At 36.9% G+C, this 27,558-nt stretch overlaps 2 protein-coding genes across 7 annotated transcripts in view; both read right to left on the bottom strand.

Annotated features, from left to right (window-relative positions):
* Positions 1-9,369: 9,369 nt before the first annotated feature.
* Positions 9,370-20,715, bottom strand: LOC138328450 (sulfotransferase 4A1-like). 2 transcript variants are annotated; one of them, XM_069275267.1, is made up of 7 exons: positions 20,607-20,715; positions 19,584-19,725; positions 17,055-17,240; positions 15,903-16,214; positions 15,582-15,679; positions 15,151-15,337; positions 9,370-14,383 (listed from the first exon to the last, which is right to left on the bottom strand). In XM_069275267.1, exons 3-7 carry the CDS (start codon positions 17,224-17,226, stop codon positions 14,268-14,270), a joined length of 885 nt encoding a protein of 294 aa, XP_069131368.1. In that variant the 5' UTR covers positions 17,227-17,240; positions 19,584-19,725; positions 20,607-20,715; the 3' UTR covers positions 9,370-14,267. The 2 variants fall into 2 exon arrangements, with proteins under 2 accessions (XP_069131368.1, XP_069131360.1); XM_069275259.1 differs by lacking the exons at positions 19,584-19,725; positions 20,607-20,715 and adding an exon at positions 17,994-18,297.
* The window catches only part of LOC138328463 (sulfotransferase 4A1-like), a 28,776-nt gene continuing 21,719 nt past the window's right edge, over positions 20,502-27,558 (bottom strand). For all 5 annotated transcript variants that reach the window (XM_069275309.1, XM_069275297.1, XM_069275301.1 and 2 more), the window contains exon 6: positions 20,502-20,834. In XM_069275309.1, coding sequence (XP_069131410.1) covers positions 20,719-20,834 — 116 coding nt within the window. In that variant the 3' untranslated portion in view covers positions 20,502-20,718. The remainder of the gene's footprint in view (positions 20,835-27,558) is intronic.

Raw genomic sequence — 27,558 nt, 5'->3', positions numbered from 1 at the left:
TAAATACTTGTCTTATCTAGACAAACGAAACACAATGTAAATATCATTAAATTTCACAACGTTATGTTACTTGCTTTAAGGACGGAAGATTTTAGAAGATATGTCTGAAATTTTCGTTAAAAAAAAAAAGACAATTTCATGAAATGACGGCCCGCTTCAGAAAGTAAAGACGGAAACCCTTGCACCCGCAAGCTAAATCAAAGGCTGCGCCGACGGATATAAAAGGAAAACCGGTCGTCGCCCATCGCACGGTCAGTGCACAAACACAAAAGCTCATGTGGTTGTACTTCTCCAAAAAACCCAGTGTGTCTTATCCTGCTCATAAACGTCCTTGCAGAAACAGACTTGATATAATTTTACAATTAACAAATTTTCATATCTACATGTATTTCCCAACCTTTATATTAAACAGTTGAAACTGGTGCGCTCGTGATTACCAAATCAGTAGGATCCCATACATTCACCCTTCTATAAAATATTGTGTCCAAAATGGGATTTCTAGAAATCTATTTTTTTATTTAATTTTGCGGTCCCTCTATAAATGTTAAGTTTAAATTTTGTTTTTAATTTTATATTCCTATGGTCACCAGGTGTAGGTTTTCATGCATGTTTTCGGAAATACAATCACACAATACATGCAAATTATACGTGTTATGAATTTCATAGCTGAAAACATCAATAATTGTCAATAATGTACAATTATTGTAATAACAAAATTGTACTTCATGTAATATTTTATGATAGTAATCTACATTGACTACGTATTCTTGCAGATAGTTCCATGCGTAATACCGGTTTTTAAAAGTGAACGTAACATTATGTTTACGTATATCTATAGCAGGTATTACGAAACTTTTTTTTACCAAACAAGACTTAACTAAAGCATAAAAAATGGTAAAAATATCTAAAAAGATAAAAAGTCACAAACAAAACACAACTGAAATTGGGGAAGATGTTCTTGCAGATAGATCTTCACACACAATTATTTTTATTATTTTCTCCTCAGCAGATCACTCATATAGATATATTTTCAAATACTTTGCGGGCATCTCGCTGGTCTATTGTCTGACCGAATGGACTTTCCTCATACCAACCCTGCGAGATGGTATTCATGACATCATGAATATTCATGAATGATCCATGAACTTTCACGAATATAAGCAGGTTGTTCATGAATATTTCTGATGTCATGAATAAAAGAGATTCATAAACATTAATGAATTTATGAATGAAAGGATTCATGAATGTTAATGAAATATTTTTCCTAAATTATTCCTGATGTTTTAAGTTCATGAATTGCATGAAAAATATTTATGAATAATTGAAGAATATTCATGAATTTATTCATGAATGTTAATGAATTATTCATGAATGTTCATAAATTATTCATGAATGTTCATGAATTATTCATCAATGTCTCGCAGGGGCATTTTGGTACTGGATTGTTTGAAGGTTACCCGATGTTTGAATAAAACTGAAATGGTCTCTTATTCAAATGTAGTATCAATTTTGAGACCAAGTTCTTCTACTTTTTCTCTGAATAGTCTATCAAATTTTTCGTTTTGGGCAACGGTGAACGTGTTTTTCCAGTCTCAAACTATTCCTGTAAATAAGAAAACATGTTGTCATGAAAAATTGATTACTTCTAAAATGCATATATACATGTAGATCAATTTCAGGAGTCACTAACTGCGTGTCCTGAACTTTGACCTATAATCATCGCAGTCGGAAGACAACCTGCTTTCATATATATCATTGAATCGGAGAAAAAACTTTATTCAAATGGTTTGGATATAATATACATTATTCTCTCATACCTTACATACATATGGGTATAATACTGGCTGGTCTAATGCAACTCATGTTGCCTGAGGCTGTATTACATTGCTACCAATGCAATAGAGACTTGTAACGTCACTACGTCAACAAAATTACTGTTTTCTCGGGAAAAATCTCTTTTTTTCAGAATCTGGGCTGGTTTTCTATGAAAGATGTGAACAACTGGATTTCCGTTGAAATTATCACGCAATTTTCATGTATGAAGAATTGACTTGTCGCGTTTTTTTTCGAAGTTATTTCAAAATGGCCGGATATTATAGCTGTAAAATTTCAATAAAACGTCAAGGTATGACAGCAAAATACTGTTTCATATTTGGATATGAAGGATAGGGATTTTCTACCCTCTGGATTACAAAATGTTGTAAAACCCAAGGCTGATCCTTCATATCCCAATATATATCCCAAAACAAGAGTTTTATAATATGTTCTTGACTTTAAATGTTTCAAAATGATTTAGATTGTTTTAAGTAACAGTGAAACGAGTTAAACAAATTGATACTGTTTAGTAAACAAATGGTTGTCTCACTCTTTTTTTTAACATCCTTGTATTTGTAGTATTTAACATTTTTTGGAAATAACAGGGACAGAAATGGGGTTATTCTTTCCTAGAGGTAGGACAGGGATATACTTCCCCATCAACCAGAGATATCTGTACTTCCAGTGAGGGTAAGAATTATCTCTGTCTTTCCCAGTGCAGGACAGCCTGCACGTTTAGAACATATTCGCTTGGTACTGTAAACAGGTACTAGTAAAACGTCATATGCAAAAAAAACATTAACCTCCTGTGCAATCCAATTGGACATTCTTATATATGCCTTAGACCTTGCGCTTGTGCATTAGACGCGTGCTAAAATTTGACCTAATGATAATCGTAGTCGGAAGCCAAGCTGCTTTCAATTTAATCCGGTGAAATGACTGCTTTTGATGGTTTTGTGATACAACACATGTTAATATTTATTTGACCTTTGGCATTTCAAAATAATTTAAATAATTTTAATCTCTACTGTCGGTGGAGATTCGCGACAGTATAACCCTCGGCAAGCCTCGGTTTAGACAGTAGTAAATATAGATATAAATATATTTTTTTTCTCGATTTTATTTCAAAATGGCGGAAATCATAGTAGTAAAATTGCAAAAAAAACCACCGTCGAGTTATGAGAGAAAAATACTCTTTCATACGTGGTTATGAAGGATATGACTATTCTGACCTCAGGATAGCAAAATGTTGTAGAACCCTCGGCAAACCTCGGGTTTTGCATCATTTCGTGACCCTCGGGTACAATATCCTTTACATCCACATATGAAAGAATCTTATATGAATGCCCGCCCTCACTGTGTTCATACTTAATGCCTTGGTCGAAAGTAAGATCGCTTTAATATTTTCAGCTAAACATTCGTCGATACATCAGTGCCCCGGATGATCGTCATTCGTCCCAGGGTGATCTGGGTCTGTTGGTGCAATACTTCTGGCAGTGCCGAATAGTACTGATATTGCTCAGAGTGACGTCCTCAATGTGTTAAAGACCAAGAAAAAAACGACGCCCCGTAAAATATTTTCTTGCAAAATCACGAAGCTCGCCTAAGCATCATCCGCCTCCCGAATACACAGTTACTGAAGAAAAAGACGATGTCATTTTTGGGCCAGGAGCTTGAGTGGCATTATCTACGCAAACACACTGATCGATGGTCCATCCCGCTCAGATATCTCCCGGGAAGTCCGTCGGCCGTAAGTACGGCTGAGGAAAGTCCGTCGTATGTCAGACATGCTTTTGATTGTTGATGGAGCGTCAAGTTTGTCTAAACAGACGGGAATGAACTTCTCTAACATGGTGAATTTTAATTACAACTTGCTCACGGTTGCACTCTGCGAACTTCTGTCCCAAACAGAGGTTTGAAAGTTGCGTGTTCAAGTGAAATGCCTAAGTTTTACTATAGGTATGCCATATATAACTTATATATAATTATGGCATTGTGATGCGACTGTACATATATTGTTCGCCAATTTATTATACAAATAAAAACACGGTGTACTCTATAAACATATGCGCACAGCATCTATGATAAATTGTGATCAGCAATTATACTGTATGCCAATTTTACATTGCAACATACATGTTTCTGTCGGAAGCGACAACATCATCTTGGGCAATTGATACTAGTTAGAGTAACTTCCCTTTGTTTCTCTAAAACACAGCAGGCTATGAGGACAGATAATGCAATCCTTACATGGTGTTCATGACGTGTGCGCAACGTTTTCAGATTGCGATGTGACTTTACAGACCTTATAACCAATGGCATTCCGTAGTTATTATCAGCAGTTGTAGCGGAGTGTTGATGGTTAACCTCTAAAAATGATGTTTATTTGCTCGTCAGACCGACATAGAGGAAAAACGCAGTCACTCGCTCAAGTGCATGTGAACTGTAATGATGCACTTTTAAACTACGAGTCCATGCATCCATTGTGCTTCTTATATAGTCCCTTGTGAATTGGTTATCAAAATGGATAGTATGTGGAGGTCCACGTTTCTGATTTTAGGAATGATTATATTGTTGCTATACAGACCGAAGATCAGGTAAATCGGGTAAATGAGGTACATGTAAATGACTTTCACATCCTTCAAATTGTCGAAAAATGTCACAGAATAAATAAATGTATTGAACAGAATGGTCATTAATAAACAACGAAATACCAGTAACATAGATAAAACTTGTATTGTGTATCGAATTACTTCATGTTTAAGTTCGTAGGCTTAACAAAGGTTTGTTTGATCTTGTGAGGAGGATGTTGTATGTATTCTGTTGATCGAAACTTCTTTAGAAGTTCACAAATATCAATAAAAGAAAGTACGTCCGGTATTAACCACAGATTTCACAATGCTTGTTTGATCTTGTGAGGAGGATGTTGTGTGTATTCTGTTGATCAAAACTTATTTAGAAATTCACAAATATCAATAAAAGAAAGTACGTATAATATATTTTCAAGCTTATGTATACAGAGATGATTATAATGCATTATGTGATCCGATAATGGAAGATTCTCGGTATCTTACAATGCGAAGGCCTATCCACAAATAGTACGACGTCTTTGTCAAAAGTCTCTTGGATTAAATTAAATTTATATATATATATATAGTAGACAAAATTTGTAATATTCAAAATTCAAAATATTCAGTGTGGGATAAATGCAAATAGATAATGCAATATCAACTTGGTGAAGTTAAGAATTGACCTTAGACGAAGACTACAGACATCATACATGGCGGATATTTATTCATGTGATTGATAAAGTAATAACTCGATAACAAAGAGCAATAAAATAATGAATAATTGATGTATTGATATGTGATTAACATCACTCTGTAAATAAAGGGATTGGTATCTTTATCGTTACGTTTAGAACAGATCACGATGATGAAATAACAATTTAAATAATGATGAAGCATTACCTTCCTCCGTCCGTGTTTTGTGTAGACAATATCTAAACATATATTGGGGTTCATTTAATATAGGCTATCAGTATATTAGTGTGACCTGACACTATTTACATGACCAGAGGTTAAATGATTTTATCTTGTACATAGGCAGATGCAAACAGATATCACAAACGGTTAGCATTTCTGAGTTTAGGAATGGCCTCTACCGCACTAATCTACACTGGGCCAGCCACTGTAACAGGAGATCATTTTTGAGATGGACACAAGTCAAGGACCGAAATTTGTACCGTGTTACTTTGGAATTGAGAAGCAGCCCACCTCCGTCCCCTATCATCAAACCTTGTAATAGAAAGAGTTAGTACATGTTGCAGATTAATTATTCGAGAGTAATGATATATTAACAACATTGCCGTTGATATCAAGTCAGTATCTTGTTTGTGTGATGTTAAATGAAGACCTCTGGTTTTATCATCTTATAATTTTCTACGTTTATGTGTGGCGTTTTTGTATCCCCACCAAGTACCAAATTATTTATATCATACCTTTGTTTATGATTGAAATATCACTTGTCGAAAAGCAAGTCAATTTCAAATGTCGTTTATTAATCAATAAAATCGGCCAATTTCAATAATCAAACTTGTCTGGTTTTTTGTTCTTTTCCCTTTGGTACACACGAAGCACGACCTGTCCCGAAGTCATGTATCATAGGCAGCAAACAGATATCACAAACGGTTAGCATTTCTGAGTTTAGGAATGGCCTACATGTACGCAACCGGAGTGTCGGGTGATACGTACGTGGGTAACCAACGATGTCTTCTGAAAAGGAGTGATGGACAGAATGGTCAATCAAAAACATCACTCAATGCCAGTAGCGCTTGTGTATAATTTGTGTAACATTTTTAGCCCACCATCATCAGATAGTGGGCTATTCAAATCGCCTTTCGTCCGTGGTCCGTCGTCCGTCCGTCCTTCCGTCCGTCCGTCCGTCCGTTAACAATTCTTGTTACCGCTATTTCTCAGAAAGTGCTAAAGGGCTCTTTTTCAAATTTCATATGTAGGTTCCCCTAAGACCCTTGTTGTGCATATTGCATTTTGGGACCGATCGGTCAATAAGATGGCCGACAGGCGGCCATCTTGGATTTTGATGGTTAAAGTTTGTTACCGCTATTTCTCAAAAAGTACTGAAGGGATCTTTCTCAAATTTCATATACAGGTTTCCCTAGGGCCCTAGTTGTGCATATTGGATTTTGGGACCGATCGGTGAACAAGATGGCCGACAGGCGGCCATCTTGGATTTTGATAGTTAAAGTTTGTTTACCGCTATTACTCAAAAAGTGCTCAAAGGGGATCTTTCCTCAATTTCAATATACATGATCCCCTAGGACCCTTGTTTGTGCATATTGCATTTTGAAACCGATTGGTTTGAACAAGAGGCGAAGGCGGCCATCTTGGATAATGATAAATTAAGTTTGTTTACCGGCTATTTCCTCAAAAAGTATTGAAGGGATCTTTCTCAAATTTCCATATAAAGGTTCCCCTAGGACCCCTAGTTGTGCATATTGCATTTGGGATCGATCGGTAAACAAAATGGCCGACAGGTGGCCATCTTGGATTTTGATTATATTTCTCAGAAAGTGCTAAAGGGATCTTTTTCAAATTTCATATGTAGGTTCCCCTAAGACCCTTGTTGTGCATATTGCATTTTGGGACCGATCGGTCAATAAGATGGCCGACAGGCGGCCATCTTGGATTTTGATGGTTAAAGTTTGTTACCGCTATTTCTCAAAAAGTACTGAAGGGATCTTTCTCAAATTTCATATACAGGTTTCCCTAGGGCCCTAGTTGTGCATATTGGATTTTGGGACCGATCGGTGAACAAGATGGCCGACAGGCGGCCATCTTGGATTTTGATAGTTAAAGTTTGTTACCGCTATTACTCAAAAAGTGCTAAAGGGATCTTTCTCAAATTTCATATACATGATCCCCTAGGACCCTTGTTGTGCATATTGCATTTTGGAACCGATTGGTGAACAAGATGGCCGAAAGGCGGCCATCTTGGATTTTGATAATTTAAGTTTGTTACCGCTATTTCTCAAAAAGTATTGAAGGGATCTTTCTCAAATTTCATATAAAGGTTCCCCTAGGACCCTAGTTGTGCATATTGCATTTTGGGATCGATCGGTAAACAAGATGGCCGACAGGTGGCCATCTTGGATTTTGATAGTTAAAGTTTGTTACCACTATTTCTCAAAAAGTGCTGAAGGGATCTTTCTCAAATTTCATATACAGGTTCCCCTAGCACCCTAGTTGTGCATATTGCATTTTGGGACCGATCGGTGAACAAGATGGCCGACAGGCAGCCATCTTGGATTTTGATAGTTAAAGTTTGTTACCGGTATTTCTCAAAAAGTACCGAAGGGATCTTTCTCAAATTTCATATATAGGTTTTCCTAGGGCCCTAGTTGTGCATATTGCATTTTGGGACCGATTGATGAACAAGATGGCCGACAGGTGGCCATCTTCGATTTTGATAGTTAAAGTTTGTTACCGCTATTTCTCAAAAAGTGCTGAAGGGATCTTTCTCAATTTTCATATACAGGTTCCCCTAGGATCCTAGTTGTGCATATTGGATTTTGGGACCGATCGGTCAACAAGATGGCCGACTGACGGCCATCTTGGATTTTGATAGTTAAAGATTGTTATCGCTATTTCTCAGAAAGTACTGAAGGGATCTTTCTCAAATTCCATGCATAGGTTCCCCTTGTACCCTAGTTGTGCATAGGACTGATGCGTAATGCCTTTCGGGACTGATCGGTAAACAGGATTGTCAACCGGCCGCCATCTTAGATTTCATTGTTGAAGTTTGTTACCACTATTTCTTAGAAAGTACTATAGCGATCTGTCTCAAATTTTATATGTAGTGTGTTTGAAAAAGTTTGAAAAGCAGGGAAAAGATCCCTCTTTCCATTGTCAGACATTGATCATTCTTTGGTGGGCGCCAAGATCCCTCTGGGATCTCTTGTTAAACTTGTAGGCGTGAAAATGATTTTTTTTGTGAGGGTTCTTGTGATGGAGATATATTTACTTAGAATTCAACCAGCATCAAAGCTTGTTTGATCTAGAGACCGCAGAACCAAATAATTTCCCATGGACGACAATGTTAACGTTTGCCAATGTCCAGGTTTAATGAAGTGTCGAAGTCTGGTCACTCATCACTAATCTTGAAGGTCATCTAAGATACCTCTGAATAAAAACTTTTTAAGATTTACAATCTTGCTAAACTTTTAGGTGGGTTGCCATCTTGTGTTGAATTCCGCGCCAAACATTGGCCACAAATTTGATAAAATTCTAATCTGGATTACCTCCTCTTACAAGGATTTATAAGTGAGACAAGGATTTATAAGTGAGACAAGGATTTATAAGTGAGACAAGGATTTATAAGTGAGACAAGGATTTATAAGTGAGACAAGGATTTATAAGTGAGACAAGGATTTATAAGTGAGAAGTATTCGTCATTGTCTCTTTTCACTACTAAACATCACCCGAGACACCCATGAACCGAGAATAAAAATAAATACTTGTCTTATCTAGTCAAACGAAACACCAATGTAAATATCATTAAATTTCACAACGTTAGTTACTTGCTTTAAGGACGGAAGATTTAGAAGATATGTCTGAAAATTTCGTTAAAAAAAATACGACAATTCATGAAATGACGGCCCGCTTCAGAAAGTAAGACGGAAACCCTTGCACCCGCAAGCTAAATCAAAGGCTGCGCCGACGGATATAAAAGGAAAACCGGTCGTCGCCCATCGGCACGGTCAGTGCACAAACACAAAAGCTCATGTGTTGTACTTCTCCAAAACCCAGTGTGTCTTATCCTGCTCATATACGTCCTTGCAGAAACAGACTTGATATAATTTTACAATTACAAATTTCATATCTACATGTATTTCCCAACCTTTATATTAAACAGTTGAAACTGGTGCGCTCTGATTACCAAATCAGTAGGATCCCATACATTCACCCTTCTATGAAATATTGTGTCCAAAATGGGATTTCTAGAAATCTATTTTTTATTTAATTTTGCGGTCCCTCTATATGTTAAGTTTAAATTTTGTTTTAATTTTATATTCCTATGGTCACCAGGTGTAGGTTTTCATGCATGTTTTCGGAAATACAATCACACAATACATGCAAATTATACGTATTATGAATTTCATAGCTGAAAACATCAATAATTGTCAATAATGTACAATTATTGTAATACAAAATTGTACTTCATGTAATATTTTTATGATAGTAATCTACATTGACTACGTATTCTTGCAGATAGTTCCATGCGTATACCGGTTTTAAAAGTGAACGTAACATTATGTTTACGTATATCTATAGCAGGTATTACGAAACTTTTTTTACCAAACAAGACTTAACTAAAGCATAAAAATGGTAAAAATATCTAAAAAGATAAAAAGTGACAAACAAAACACAACTGAAATTGGGGAAGATGTTCTTGCAGATAGATCTTCACACACAATTATTTTATTATTTTCTCCTCAGCAGATCACTCATATAGATATATTTTCAAATACTTTGCGGGCATCTCGCTGGTCTATTGTCTGACCGAATGGACTTTCCTCATACCAACCCTGCGAGATGGTATTCATGACATCATGAATATTCATGAATGATCCATGAACTTTCACGAATATAAGCAGGTTGTTCATGAATATTCCTGATGTCATGAATAAAAGAGATTCATAAACATTAATGAATTTATGAATGAAAGGATTCATGAATGTTAATGAAATATTTTTCCTAAATTATTCATGAAGTTTTAAGTTCATGAATTGCATGAAAATATTTATGAATAATTGAAGAATATTCATGAATTTATTCATGAATGTTAATGAATTATTCATGAATGTTCATAAATTATTCATGAATGTTCATGAATTATTCATCAATGTCTCGCAGGGGCATTTTGGTACTGGATTGTTTGAAGGTTACCCGATGTTTGAATAAACTGAAATGGTCTCTTATTCAAATGTAGTATCAATTTTGAGACCAAGTTCTTCTACTTTTTCTCTGAATAGTCTATCAAATTTTTCGTTTTGGGCAACGGTGAACGTGTTTTTCCAGTCTCAAACTATTCCTGTAAATAAGAAAACATGTTGTCATGAAAAATTGATTACTTCTAAAATGCATATATACATGTAGATCAATTTCAGGAGTCACTAACTGCGTGTCCTGAACTTTGACCTATAATCATCGCAGTCGGAAGACAACCTGCTTTCATATATATCATTGAATCGGAGAAAAAACTTTATTCAAATGGTTTGGATATAATATACATTATTCTCTCATACCTTACATACATATGGGTATAATACTGGCTGGTCTAATGCAACTCATGTTGCCTGAGGCTGTATTACATTGCTACCAATGCAATAGAGACTTGTAACGTCACTACGTCAACAAAATTACTGTTTTCTCGGAAAAATCTCTCTTTTTTTCAGAATCTGGGCTGGTTTTCTATGAAAGATGTGAACAACTGGATTTCCGTTGAAATTATCACGCAATTTTCATTTATGAAGAATTGACTTGTCGCGTTTTTTTCGAAGTTATTTCAAAATAGCCGGATATTATAGCTGTAAATTTTCAATAAAACGTCAAGGTATGACAGCAAAATACTGTTTCATATTTGGATATGATGGATAGGGATTTTCTACCCTCTGGATTACAAAATGTTGTAAAACCCAAGGCTGATCCTTCATATCCCAATATATATCCCTCCCAAAACAAGAGTTTTATAATATGTTCTTGACTTTAAATGTTTCAAAATGATTTAGATTGCTTTTTGTCACAGTGAAACGAGTTAAACAAATTGATACTGTTTAGTAAACAAATGGTTGTGTCACTCTTTTTTTTACATCCTGTATTTGTAGTATTTAACATTTTTTGGAAATAACAGGGACAGAAATGGGGTTATTCTTTCCTAGAGGGTAGGACAGGGATATACTTCCCCATCAACCAGAGATATCTGTACTTCCAGTGAGGGTAAGAATTCTCTGTCTTTCCCAGTGCAGGACAGCCTGCACGTTTAGAACATATTCGCTTGGTACTGTAAAACAGGTACTAGTAAAACGTCATATGCAAAAAAACATTAACCTCCTGTGCAATCCAATTGGACATTCTTATATTGCCTTAGACCTTGCGCTTGTGCATTAGACGCGTGCTAAAATTTGACCTAATGATAATCGTAGTCGGAAGCCAAGCTGCCTTCAATTTATCCGGTGAAATGACTGCTTTGATGGTTTTGATACAACACATGTTAATATTTATTTGACCTTTGGCATTTCAAAATAATTTAAATAATTTTAATCTCTACTGTCGGTGGAGATTCGCGACAGTATAACCCTCGGCAAGCCTCGGGTTAGACAGTAGTAAATATAGATATAAATATATTTTTTTCTCGATTTTATTTCAAAATGGCGGAAATAATAGCAGTGGTTATGAAGGATATGACTATTCTGACCTCAGGATCACAAAATGTTGTAGAACCCTCGGCAAACCTCGGGTTTTGCATCATTTCGTGACCCTCGGGTACAATATCCTTTACATCCACATATGAAAGAATCTTATATGAATGTCCGCCCTCACTGTGTTCATACTTAATGCCTTGGTCGAAAGTAAGATCGCTTTAATATTTGCAGCAAACATTCGTTTTTTATTACAAATTATTTACAAATTCACAAATATCAATAAAAGAAAGTACGTCCGGTATTAACCACAGATTTCACAATGCTTGTTTGATCTACATGTGTTAAGTTTGAAGTTTGGTTTGAATTCGTTTTCTTCTGGACACCAGGTTTGGATTTTCATGCATTTTTCAGGACTGATATCTCGTAACAAATACACATTATACGTATTGTTTATTTAAAATATGAAAATTGGGTAATTGTTATGCCTATAAATGATTTACATTTAGATGAAAGTGTTCATCTTGTAATGTTATTTCAAAATATGTGTTAGTTGTCGTATTGATTGCATAATCTGGCAGATCATGTGTACTGCTCTTAAAGTAGCCGACTTTTAAAATCAAACTATGTAATCATTGTTCACATAGCTTGATATTATAACCTCGAGTTATTTCGTTATCATTATAAATAAATGCATACATGCTACATTGTATGTGTAACTTTTTCATATTTTTTTTTCGGAATTTCTGCTGTGCCTGTATGCTACAGTTTTAAGTTCCAGATATGATATGAAAGTCCATCACTGTTTTGGTCCCCGTTGACTTTAGTTGTTTTGCATAACCGCTGCTCAAAGTGTGTATGCAACATGGCTTACTGTTGACATGCAACTTATGATGTTGTTTGTAAATTATGACAAAATATGCGAACAAATGTACTGTTGCAAAGGTTAATAGGATCATATTTGTTTAATCAACTAACTCTAACATATGATTACATATGTTACTATCAGGTACTTCCACCATTTAATTGAGCGGGTTGTACAACAACATACAGATTGATTTTCTTTTTTATACGCCGGCATTAGTTGTAAATTATACTGTACAAAAAGGCATACAGGAAGACATTTTCATCGTCCGAAAACTGCTAGCTCTTAATAGATACCATTAGGGATTTTGAATATGAAAAAAGACTGTTGTTGAAAACATGAACATTTGTTGTACATATACTTCATATAAGTTTGTCTTGAAAACATTCTTTCTACGCTCAGACGACATAACAACAGTAAATAATATGTATAGGGCTAATTTATGTATACCACATAAACGTGAAATCATTTACAATTGTCATTTGCATGCCAAGGACAAATGTGACTTTTATGGGCTTTTTCAATTCAAACCGTCCAAACAAATGATAGCAGTATCAACTATAGATACCAGTAACCATAATCATGGCAGAAAGAAATTTAAGACATAACTAGCCTTTCCAGCCATGTCATAAATATCGTAAGACACAAGTGTAATAACTCTATTGTGACGTCACATATAAATTTGGCGTCATTATCTCATACCTGGTGTCTCAATAGACGGAAGCGTCACGTCAGAGCCGGATTTCTATTGTTTTACATAGAGATGAAATTAAAAGTTTCACTTATATTTCTCATTATAAAAGTTATGTGATAAATATAATCTTACACTCGTGACTATGTGATGTGACATATTTTCATATTACATAGCCACTCATGTAATATCCTCTCTATGTGTAGATGTAATAGGCGAAATCAAATTGCTCCATTACAAAGTCTGATAGAAGTTTACTCTGGTCCAGAGTTCTTATTATGTCGTAACTAAACGATTCTGTCGCTTTTATTTTCATAGAGTCTTTTGCTTACGTTCAAAATACAATGTTGATAAATATAATTTTGTGACTTATTGACATTTCCATCTGCAGCAGACAATCAAATGTTGGGGCTACCAGGATCTGGACAAAGTTTTAAAGATACTTAAATAATGAAAATATTAAAAATCAGCTAATATAAAAACATTATAATAGTTTTTAGTGTCTTATACGATATTGTTCAATTTTATACGGTTACGTATATGCCAGTACACACCAATACACCGGTTTCTGATTTCTGTGTAATAAAATGTCCAAGAATAAAAGCGGAAGTAGAAGGGCATCATATTAAATATATCCACAAAATTACTAACCATGGTATCATCGACAATACCATGTACTTTACATTTGATTTTGTATTAGTGTGGTACTCAAACTATGTTCATAGAAAAAACCCACCACAATTAAAAGTGAGAAAAAACGTTCTTGTAGGTAAATCTCCAAATTCATTTTTTTGTTATTCTCTCCTCAACAGATTACACATATAAAGAATATCTCCAAATATTTTGCATGCATCTCGCTGGTGTATTGTCTGACCGAATGGACTTTCCATCATACCATTTGCTACTGGATTGTTTGTAGAAGGTTACCTGATGTCTGAATCAAGTGACGTTATCTATTATTCAAATTTAGTATCGATGTTGAGACCGAGATCTTCTACTTTTTCCTTGAATATCTTATCAAAATTTTCGTTTTGGGCAACAGTGAACATATTTTTCCAGTCTCCAACTTTTCCTGTAAATAAGAAAACATGTAAATATTTTTACTTCTAGATGTATATAATGTAAACATGTGGATTAATTTCAAGAAATAATTAAAACACATATATAAAGGAATTTGACATGAGTCTCTAACTGCGACAGGAAATGCAATTTTTACACCAGTGAACAGATGTATCTGCACTTCCGGGTAAGATTTCACTGTCTTACTCAGGGCAAGATAACCTACACAAGTAGAGCATTTATGTGATGAATCGGAAGTCGTTAAACGTCATATGTAAATAAACATTAACATCTGCAGTCTAATTGGATACTCTATATCACCTATAATCATCACAGTCGGAAATTGACCTGCCGTCATATTACCCGGTAAAAAATATATTTAAATGGTTTTGATGTATATTATTACCTCTTTTTAAAATGATCTAGAGTCTAGTTTGTCACATTGCAACACAGTTTTTGTCAAATTTTATACCGTTTAGTTAATAAACATTTGTCTTACTTTGTTAAATCATGTACGGACAACGAAGGATCTAATCTGTAGCTACCTAGAGATTAGTGCAAGGAAATCTCTACCCTTGGAGGATATTAACGACAGTCTTGGAAAGTATCGATTCTCCTCGGGTAGAGATTTCTCTGTCCTACCCTCAAGGTAGGAAAAGACCCTATCAGTAGATAAAAATGAAGTATTTTCATTAATGAACAAATGACTATATGTATAAGAATACTATTGTATCAGTATCGCAAGTTTCAACCGGCTATCCGTCAGTACCAAATATTTACCTTTCCTGAAAATAGGAAGTCGGCCATCCTCTGAGACGTGCTTCCATCGATCAGTAGGCGGGGTCGCATTCTTGTGACTTTCTTTTAATTTGTCGAACTGGATATTTTCTGAGACCGACCGCAGGAATTCCTCGTCATGATCAACCTCCAAGAACTTGGCTAATTTGACTACATTAGCAAATGTGTTCTGTAATAGCGAGCATTGAATGCGTAGGTTAGGTATAGAAAACTTACGTTGAAAATGATAGATTGTTGAGTTTTATTAGTCATGTAGCTTCTGAAGCGGATTCGCTTTGCCTTTATGCCCTCAACCCATCGGACGACAGCCCTAGTCTGTTTCCATGTTTCCATAGATATCAACTCGCATGACATCAATCTAGACAAACTGCCTTGACAAATATTCGTATTTGTAAGATGATATGTAAACTCACCTGTTTGAAGTCGTGGTATGACAGACAAAGAAAGTTAGGAGTTTCCCATTCCTCCATGTCTTTTATCCACGAAAACCAAGATCCATTTCCGCAGAAGCCTATTGAAATTGAATGGAAGCCTTATAAACAAATAAGGCCTAGAGTGAAGATCATACTAAATGTATGTACTATGGCGAGTAACTTTTAAATAACATACAAGGCTTACGTAATGTAATTGCAAAAATAAATTATTGAATAATGACAAACAACGGATACAGAAATAATTTTTGTTATTTACATATTATATTGAATATTCAATTTGCTATCGGCTTAAACTCTTACATTCCTCCGATAGAAATCTCTTTAAGAAGCCTTCAAAAGTTCCCTGGTAACCGAGGCCTCCCATCTTTTGCATCATGTGATACATAGATACCACAAGATCCTTCGGATTACGTGTGAGTGTGACGATTTTTCCTTTTCCGAGTTTCATCTGTTCGGGAAGGAACCGGAAACGTAAATGAGAGCAGAAGGTTCTTGGTGACGGCTTATCCTCAATCATCTTTAGATCATTGACTTCTAGTCCTGCTGGTGTTCCATGGTATTTCAATGATCCTGATCGTAGCATCAACACTGTGTTGTACAGCCAATGTGTACCTGAAATAAGGGGAACACAAATTGTCTCTGGTGTAATGTTACGTTCATGTTAGTACTGATTTTCAAATTGATATCAGAAAATTAGTGCGGCGCATTCGTATGTCAATATCAGATATTGATATTTTGCGATAGGAATAAAGTTCGTACATAACTACAAAAATAGTGGTGTGCTAATCCACGGCATTTATATTCCAACACTTCACTGGCTTGTGGAAATCTAAGAAAAAGACTTTAGTGAAAGAAAGGATGATGATGGATATTTCAGTGAAGAGATTCATCTTAAATGACATCTATAAATTAAGATATCTGTATAAAAGAGATAGAGAGTGGTGCAAGTTAGGTGAATATGGTGTTCCTTATGCGTAAATGTTTTTTTCTCTCTCGAATATTAGAATGAAACGGAATTTATAAAAGGTTACAAATGAACTTCATTGTATATATTTTTTGAGTGGATGCGACGAATAATTGAAATGTATATAAGCGCAAATTCTTAATACATCTGTAATAAGGTAAGAGAGAAGAGTGAGGTGAATTTGATCTAAAAGATAACAAATATGGAAATTGAATGAGTGTCCTAGATATGCGAATGGGAAATGTATTGTTATTTACATGTATTACTGCATAAATGATTTTTTTGAAAAAAATGTTTTATGAGTTTCAAGTGAAAATAATTCATACAGTATATAATCTCACATAGGAGCTGGAAACTCGTCAAGAAAAAAGAGATGAAGTTACGAATATAATATTTGCAAAAACGTGAAGAAGGAAATAAAATCTGTATTTATTTTAATAAAACAATCGTTAGTGTTATTGTCAAATAATTGGCCATTGCATGCTTACCAGACTTTGGGAAAATACCAATGAGAACATCGTCCTCTCTGACGTTAAAATTTGCTACTTCCTCAAGTCGGTCTCTTACATTTCCGACAACTTCCTGGTTGAAGGCATATCCTTTATACCGTTTATAGGTGTATTTGTTATTTTGCTCATCCACGATGGTTACAAGATCCATGGCAACAGCTAAAACTGACATAGGTATGAAATATGGAAGATAAAGTCAGTAACGCAAATGACCAATTACATATTACATAAAGGTGGGTTACCTGAGCTGATAACGAAAAAAGAAGTCGGCTTTGGCAACCGACCAAGTTATGAAAATCTAGGCCGAATGACAATGCGATAATAAACCATAATTGAAACATTTTCACTTTTACATAATATCAGTTAAATACAATATATGTTACATTGCATATTAAATTAGAAATTATGCACCGAAATATTTTAAACTGTATAATCATTCTACGATGTTGAAGCATCATTATACTGTGTTTGTTGGCAACATGTTGGGAAGTCACGTAACCAAAGGAACCGTAAACTGGCACACCAAGTTTGGGAAGAAAATGTGTTGTAATTAAAGCTTTACTTTACCCATTATTTTGCAGTTTGGTGCATCGTGTCCGCAATGGCAATATTATTGTCTATCTTCTGAAAGAACGATTTCTTTTTAAATAATGTGCTATTTCGACGATTTTCAATAATGTGGTTAAAGTGTTACGTTCAAGTCCAAACTGACAGTCCAGGCAAGGAACCCACAAAACCATCTGTCCAGTATACAGTTTGGTATCACATTTTCTACCCGAAGCATGTCTAGAATTTGCCCTATTTGGCATCATTTCATCACGCGGCTTTGGCACACTGTGGCAATAGTTAAACAATAGATTATGATAATTAATTTGTAAACTTGATCTCTATGTTGAACGGCACTATTGAGATATTTACCTTCCTCTATGACTGCAGGTGTTGTGTGTCGACGATATCCGTATAGATTGACCTTGTTGTCTGACTGTTTGATTTTATAGGGTACATATCTAAGTAGTGCATGCTTCAAGGTCAAAATCAAGTACATACTGTTTTGTATTCAGAGTCATTTTACACAGACGGCATTCAGCTAAAGATATGCAGGGCGAACACTTGATATAAAATGATCAACTAATGCGATATTCTGATTAGTAAATGGTTTTTCATAGCGTCGTTGTGGAAAATATTTTGTTTCGTGAATTACAAATAACAAATCGGATAGATTATCGAAAGGATTATATGATATTGTCCTTATGGGGAGGACGTATAATATATTTTAAAGTTTATGTATACAGAGATGATAATAATGCAACATGTGATCTGATAATGGAAAAGTCTCGGTATCTTACAATGCGAAGGCCTATCCACAAATAGTACGTCTAAAGTCTCTTGGATTAAATCAAATTTATATATATGTATAGTAGACAAAAATTGTAATAATCAAAATTCAAAATTCAAAATATTCAGTGTGGGATAAATGCAAAAAGATAATCCAATATCAACTTGGTGAATCCGAAGATAAGAATTCATAATGATATGACCTTAGACGAAGACTACAGACATCATACATGGCGGATATTTATTCATGTGAAAGTTACAGTAATACCTCGATAACAAAGAACAATAAAATAATGGATAGTTAATGTATTGATATGTGATTAACATCACTCTGTAATTTAAGGGATTGGTATCTTTATCATTACGTTTAGAACAGGTCACGATGATGAAATAACAATCTTAATGATGATGAAGCATTACCTTCCTCCGTCCGTGTTTTGTGTAGACAATATATAAACATATACATGTATTGGATTTCATATAATATATGTCATCAGTATATTAGTGTGACCGAACACTATTTCATGACCAGAGTTTAAATGATTCTATCTTACATAGGCTGCAAACAGATATCACAAACGGTTAGCATTAGGGATATTTACAATAAGCGGTATACGTATACGAATACGTATTGAAAGGGGAGCGACCATTATTCACGCTGAAGAGTATTGTACTTCTAGCATACAAAGACGATAGTATGAGTTTATTTTGAATTTAATATTCAAAACACGAAAATAGAAAATATGAATTATTTTCAGAATAATGGTCGCTCCCCTTCAAAAACGTACATATCCGTATTCGTATACGTATACTGCTTATTGGAAGTATCCCTATTTCTGAGTCTAGGAATGACCTCTACCTCCTTCAGAACTCGAACTCAACAGCGTCTTCACCCCACTACATGTACGCAACCGGAGCGTCGGTTGATACGTACGTAGGTAACCAACGATGTCTTCTGAAAAGGCGTGATGAACAGAATGGTCAATCAAAAACATCACTCATTGCCAGTAGCGCTTGTGTATAATTTGTGTAACATTTTTAAGCTTGTAGAATCTAGGTGTGAAAATGTTTTTTTGTTTTGTTTTTTGTTTGTTTTGTTTTGTAATTGTTCTTGTGATGGAGATATGTTTACCACCATCCAGAAATGTATGCCGCCCGGTATTAACCACATACCCCACAATGCTTGTTTGATCTAGAGACCGCAGAACCAAATAGTTTCCCATGGACGAAAATGTTAACGTTTGCCACTGTCCAGGTTTAATGAAGTCTCCAAGTCTGGTCACTCATCACTAATCTTGAAGGTCATCTCAGATATCTATGAATAAAAACTGTTTAAGATCTACCATCTTGCTAAACTTTTAGGTGGGGTGCCATCTTGTGTTGAATTCCGCAACAAACATTGACCACAATTTTTATGAAATTCCAATCTTGATTACATGTACCTCCTCCTGTCAGAAACAGACTTGATAGAATCTTACAATTACTCTACAAATTTTATATCTACATGTATTTCCCAAACTATACATTAAACCCTTGAAACTGGAGCGCTCTGATTACCTAATCAGCGGGTTTTCATGCATGTTTTCGGAAATACAATCACACAATACATGCAAATCACACGTACTATGAATTTCAATCAGTAGGATCCGAAATATTCACCCTTCTATGAAATATTGTGTCCAAAAGGGGATTTGCAGAAATCTATTTTTTATTTTATTTTGCGGTCCCTCTATATGTTAAATTTAAATTTTGTTTTAATTTCATATTCCTTTGGTCACCAGGTGTAGGTTTTCATGCATGTTTTCGGAAATACAATCACACAATACATGCAATTTATACGTAGTATAAATCTCATAACCGAAAACATCAATAATTATCAACAATGTATAATTATTGTAATACAAAATTGTACTTTCTGCATTATTTTTATAATAGAAATCTACATTGACTGTGTACCGGTTTTAAAATTGAACGTAACATTATGCTTGCGTATATCTATTGCAGGTATTACCACCGTTCGTTTGACCAAACAAGACTTAACTAAAGCATAAAAATGGTAAAAATATCAAAAAAGAAAAGTAACAAACAAACCACAACTGAAAGTGAGGAAGATGTTCTTGCAGATAGATCTCCACACACAATTATTTTATTATTTTCTCCTCAGCAAATCACACATATAAACATATTTTCAAATACCTTGCGTGCATCTCGCTGGTGTATTTTATGACAGAATGGACTTTCCATCATATCAGTTTGGTACTGGATTGCGTGTAGATTACCCGATGTCTGAATAAACTGAAATGGTCTCTTATTCAAATTTAGTATCAATTTTGAGACCAAGTTCTTCTACTTTTTCTCTGAATAGTCTATCAAATTTTTCGTTTTGGGCAACGGTGAACGTGTTTTTCCAGTCTCCAACTTTTCCTGTAAATACGAAAACATGTTGTCATGAAAAATTGATTACTTCTAAAATGCATATATACATGCAGATTAATTTCAGGAGTCACTAACTGCGTGTCCTGAACTTTGACCTATAATCATCGCAGTCGGAGGTCAACCTGCTTTCATATATATCATTGAATCGGAGAAAAGACTTTATTCAAATGGTTTTGATACAATATACATTATTCTCTCATACGATACAAACGTAGTCGATACATATGGGTATAATACTGGCTGGTCTAATGCAACTCATGTTGCCCCAGGCTGTATTACATGGCTACCAATGCAATAGAGACTTGTGACGTCACGACGTCAACAAAATTACTATTTTCTCGGATTTTTTTTCAGAATCTGGGCTGGTTTTACAAGAAAAGATGTGAACAACTGGATTTCCGTTGAAAATATTACGCAATTTTCATGTATGGAGAATTGACAAGTTGCGGTTTTTTCGAACGTATTACAAAATAGCCGAATATCATAGCTGTAAAATTGCAATAAAACGTCAAGGTATGACAGCACTGTTTCATATTTGGATATGAAGGATAGGGATATTCTACCCTCGGGATCACAAAATGTTGTAAAACCCGAGGCTTATCATTCAAATCCCGATATGAAAGAGTTTAATAATATGTTCTTGACTTTAAATGTTTCATAATGAAATAGATTGTTGTTAGGCACAGTGCAACGAGTTAAACAAATATATACTGTTCAATTTTTTTGAAATCCTGTATTTGTAGCATTTAACATATTTTTGAAAATCACAGGGACAGAAAAGGGTTAATTCTTTCCTAGAGGGTAGGGCAGGGATATAATACCCCATCAACTAGAGATATCTGTACTTCCAGTGAGGGAAAGAATTCTTTGTCTTTCCCAGGGCAGGACAGTCTGCACGTTTAGAACATATTCGCTTGGTACTGTAAACAGGTACTAGTAAAACGTCATATGCAAATAAACATTAACCTCCTGTGCAATTCAATTGGACATTCTAGATTGCCTTTGACCTTGCGCTTGTGCATTAGGCGCGTGCTGAAATTTGACCTAATGATAATACGTTACAGGCAGATATTGTTTGTTTCCAAGAGACACATTGCACAAACACAGTAGAACAGATTAGGGAAAAGGAATGGGGATATCAGTGTATTTTATAATTTTAATTCTAGGTCTGCAGGTGTCGCCATACTTTTCAGGAATACTTTTGAGTATACAATACACGGAAGTAGCTTAGATAATGATGGAAGGTTTATAGTACTTGATGTTACAGTCAACAACAACAGATTTATTTTAACTTGTATTTATGGTCCTAATGTAATAAATAATAATAAACACATACCGATCAGGCATCGCTGTATATTTGTTTACACACATGTGTGCGTCCGGGTTTCCTGTTTGTTGTCTCGGTGTATTACACGCTTGGCTAGTCAAGTTTACGCTAGCGAGTAAAGCGTTTGCGAGACCCGGATTGACAAAATCCGAGGGTATAAAAGCCCGCGCTTTCAGACGAATGCCAGTCTGGTTTCAACACTCAAACTGAGAGGATCTCAGAGTATCAGGTGCTATTCCCCTTGATAGAGTGTTTGGCAGCGGCTCGTGACCTGTGATAGGTCAATGACTACGTATACATAGTATTGTCGGTAGTAGTAACCACAGCGTGGTTAGCGACTACATAGGTAGTCAGCGACTACAAAGGTAGTCGGCGACAACGTAGTTGTCGGGAGTCACAGGGCAGTGACTATACATATATAACCACAAGGTGGTTAGCGACTACAAGGTAGTCGGCGACAACGTAGTTGTCGGGAGTCACAGGACAGTGACTATAGGCATATAACCACAAGGTGGTTAGCGACTACATAGGTAGTCAGCGACTACAAGGTAGTCAGCGACAACACTGTTGTCGAGAGTCACCGGCTAGCGATAGTCGGCGACTAGGCCAGTAACCACAGGGTGGTTAACGACTACACGGTAGTCAGTGACACGGTCAGTGACCATGGGGTGGTTGACGACTATAGGATATAGTCAGTGAATATAGATTGTTTGTTGTATACCCAATCATTAAGACCAGGTGTCGATGGTCAGGCAGACCACTGTATATATACTTATATATGAAAGTATGTCTATTGTTAATCGCTCGGAATTTATGTAATGTTTTACGCTACCAAATAGTAGTCATATCTGTATATATTTGCTTCTGTAGACTAGTCACTAACCAAGATCATTCACTATAAGTGACGAACCCATTTAGAAACGTCACAGTTTTTGGCGGCAGCGGTGTGGATCTTGGTTATTTGACAACGTTTTTGTGATATAATTGTATAAGTCTACACTTTGAAACTAATTGATATTACAGTACTGTAAATTGTTTTTGTAATAAAATCACAAAACGGTGTGGTTATTTGTTGTTCTCAATCATCATGGCGGAAGCCAATATAGGTGATCTTTTGGGTGATGAGTCTGACCATGGCCTTGATTTTGACAATACCGGTCAGCGGAATTTTGATTTCTCTACCCCATTCTCACAACCCTATATACCCAATATACCATATGGCCCAAGTTCAGTTAATGACTCTGGGTTGGGGACTAGGGAGAAGGATACTCGCCCAAAAGTGGTGAAACTGAACCTTGATACGAGTTTGGGGTTACAAAATGAAAGTATCCAAAAGGTCGAGAAAGAGATCAGCGATCTCAGAGAACAGATGTTGCAAATGAAAACTGACAGTTACAATATGTTGGCAAGAACAAAATCGGCGACATCAGAACAAACCAAAGGGCCCATATCAGGTAGTCACGAGTTTGACCATGTCACGACACGCAAGAAACAATCATACAGAACTGCTGGTCATGATGTTGATGAATCAGATGATGAGCATGGCGAAGTCAGTGACACGACCAGGAAACAGAGAAAGAAAACTGTTAATGTGAAAGCATCAACATACGATGGCACAACTCCATGGGTTGACTTTAGGTCACATTTCGAGGCTTGCTCGAGAATAAATCGCTGGTCCACTAGTGAGAAAGGTCTCCACCTAGCGGTGTCGCTACGAGGCCAAGCTCAGGGCATATTAGGTGACCTCGATATTGCTGAGCAGGAGGATTATGGGGCACTGGTCAGAGCCTTAGAAGAAAGGTTTGCTCCCCCTAACCAGACGGAGTTGTATAGGGTCCAGTTAATGGAGAGACGCCAAAAGGCTAACGAAAGTCTACCAGAGTTGGGGCAAGCCACCAGGCGGCTTGTAAACTTGACATACCGTACTGTGTCAAGTGATGTTAAGGAAACGTTGGCGAAGCAGCAGTTCATAGAGGCACTCGCAGACTCAGAGATGCGCATACGCATCAAGCAGGCTAGGCCTAAGAATTTGACTGAGGCTATACAGTTGTCAGTAGAGTTAGAAGCCTACAACCGCTGCGAGAAGAAGTCAACAGAAGGCCAGTCATATCTCCGTAACACTACTGCTGAACCATCTGAACAGTCAGAGATGCTTAAGCTGTTGCAAGATATGCAGAAGAAGTTAGAGTCCTTAAAGAAAGATGTTGGAAAGATAAAAACTAAGAGCAAGCCAAACACAAAAACCAATACAGTCAAAAACAGAAGTTGTTTTAATTGTGGTGAGGAGGGACACTTCAAGAGAAACTGTCCTAAACCTAACAAAAAGAAAGATGTCAATAAAGATCAGAAACAGGCTGGTGCCCAGCAAGTAAACACTCGCCGTCGACAGCGACGGAAGAAGCCGAGAGCTGGTATAGGGTCCTCAACTGCAGTGCAAGAGGCAGGCATGTATATTGCTGCCAAACTGCACGGAACAAAAGTAAATCTTTTGGTTGATACGGGGGCGACAGTCACCATTATATCAGAGCGCGTCTTTGATCAAGTTCTGGATTCAGCGAAACCCCGACTGAGTCAAGTTCGCCAAGAGGTATTAACAGCCAGTGGTGAAAAAATAAAGGTCAAAGGCAAAGGCAGTTTTGTTATGAAACTGAACAGCACAAAGAATATTTGTGTTGAAGACATTGTTGCCAAGATTAATACTGATGTTATTCTAGGACTTGACGCTATGCAGGACCAAAATGGTTCCCTTGATTTCACAAGAGGTGTTCTCACTCTTGACGGTGTTGAAATACCGACAACCTATAAGGGCAGTATGGGTTGTTACCGACTTTCCTTGGTAGAGAAAGTGACACTCCCCGCCAACACCGAGGTTGTGGTTCAGGGAAAGGTATGCCTACCAGAGGGCGAAACCGTCAGTAATCTGCTTCTAGTTGAGAAGCCCGATACTTTCCTTAAAACGGAAAAGGCATTAGTCGCCAGGGCACTTGTACAGTATGATACCACTGTGCCTGTAAGATTGATGAATCTGTGTAACGAAAGTCAACAGTTTTACCCTGGGACGACGATTGCACAAGTCAGCACTGTCGATAAGGTAATGGGAGATGTCGACAACCCAACACCTAAGAAGACAGTCGGACTGAGGGCTGACATTCAATCATTATTGGATGAGTCCAAGCCCAATCTTACAGAAGAGCAGTACAATGCTGCATTCGAGTTGCTGATTGCAAACCAGGCACTTTTTGCTGTTACTGACGACGATCTGGGTAGAACGGGTGTAACCCAACATAAGATTAATACAGGGGGCGCCAGACCAATAAAACAGCCAGTCAGAAGAGTTCCGGGTAACCTCGGTCCTGAGGTTGATAGGCAGGTCAAAGACATGCTTGATCGGGGAATTATTCAGAAGTCATCCAGTCCCTGGAGCTCTGGCATTGTCCTAGTGAAAAAGAAGGACGGAAGCTTACGATTTTGTGTGGACTATAGACAGCTGAATGCTGTCAGCATCCCTGATGCGTATCCACTTCCAAGAATCGATGAGGCTCTTGATCAGATGTCAGGTTGCTCATGGTTCTCAACATTGGACCTTAACTCTGGATATTGGCAAGTTGAGTTGGCACCTGAAGATCGGCAGAAAACTGCTTTTGCAACAAGGACAGGGCTATACGAATTTACGGTCATCCCATTTGGTCTAGCATCAGCTCCTGCAACATTCGAGAGACTGATGGAGACAGTGTTAGCAGGTTTACAGTGGCAGACGTGCTTGATATACCTGGACGACGTTATCGTGACCGGAAAGACATTTGAAGAAATGGTCGAGAATCTCAGACAAGTATTCAATCGACTCCAAGAAGCGGGGTTAAAGCTTAAAGCACGCAAATGTTGTCTGTTTGCTAAGGAAGTAATTTTCGTAGGCCACAAGATCTCGGAGGATTGTATCTCCACTGACCCTGATAAAGTGAAGAAAGTGGCAGAGTGGCCGGTGCCTGTCAACGTTAAGCAGTTGCGATCATTCTTAGGATTCTGTAGTTACTACAGAAAATTTGTCAGGGACTTTTCTGCAATTGCAAAAAGTCTACACAAACTGACAGAGAAGGGGCGGAAATTTGACTGGACACCCCAGTGTCAAACAGCATTTGACACTCTGATGAAAGAGCTAACCAGCACAAAGACTTTTAGCTCATCCCGATTTTAGTAAGGGGTTCATACTCGACACAGATGCGAGTCATGAAGCAATCGGGGCTGCACTATCACAGATAGTAGATGGTGTGGAAAGGCTAATAGCATTTGCAGGTCGTACATTGACCAAGGCGGAAAGAAAGTACTGTGTTACTCGCAAGGAGTTACTGGCAGTTGTTAACTTCACAAAATACTTCAGGCATTACCTGTATGGCAGAAAATTCACTGTCAGAACAGACCATAGTTCACTTAGGTGGTTGCTGAATTTCAAAGACCCAGAGGGGCAAATGGCTAGATGGTTGCAAGTCTTAAGCTCTTATGATATGCACATCGTCCATCGACCAGGCAAGCAACATCAAAATGCAGATGGCTTGAGCAGGATTCCATGTCGCCAGTGGAACTATGACCCGGACTGGGAACAGAAGGCTGGCGACATAACATCGTCATGTGCAGCCAACGTAATAAAAAGTCAAGATCCCTGTAAGTCTGAGAACAAAGAGATACAGGAGAAGACCTTGAGCGAAAAACAAAAGGATGATGACGACCTAGGGTTGGTTATCGCCTGGGTCAGCCAAGAGAAAAAGCCTGGTTACAAGTCCATAGGTGGCAGAAACAAAACAGTAAAATCTTTGTGGTCACAGTTCGAAACACTGTCCATGCAAGATAACCTGATGGTAAGGAAGACAGAGAAAAATATGGTTCAAGTTATCATACCTAGAGATGAGCGTCGCACAGTTCTTAACCATGCCCATGACAACAGAACAGCTGCTCATCTAGGAATAAGGAAGACCCTTGCAAAGATCCGCCAACAGTTTTACTGGCCTGGAATGCAAGATGATGTCAAACGATATGTCACAGGTTGCACACTGTGCGCTAAAAGCAAGAACATGACACAGACGAAGAAAGCACCCATGCAGGTGACAGAGTCTGGCTATCCCATGGAGCGTATAGCCATGGACATTCTGTGCGAGCTGCCTGAGACTGATGATGGCAACAGGCACATCTTGGTCATCTCAGATTATTACACTAAGTGGACAGAGAGTTTCCCTATGCGAGATATGAGCGCTGAGACCGTAGCACGCATACTAGTGGAAGAAATTGTTTGTCGATTCGGAGTCCCAAGCATAATCCATTCAGATCAGGGATCTCAGTTCGAGAGTGCTTTATTTCAGGAAATGTGTCACATATTGCAGATTGAAAAAACCCGTA

This window comes from Argopecten irradians, chromosome 1 (assembly GCF_041381155.1).
Source record: "Argopecten irradians isolate NY chromosome 1, Ai_NY, whole genome shotgun sequence".
Taxonomy (NCBI): Eukaryota; Metazoa; Mollusca; class Bivalvia; order Pectinida; family Pectinidae; genus Argopecten; species Argopecten irradians.
The sequence above is the reverse complement of the archived record's forward strand: the minus strand, read 5'-3'. Positions and strand labels throughout refer to the sequence as shown.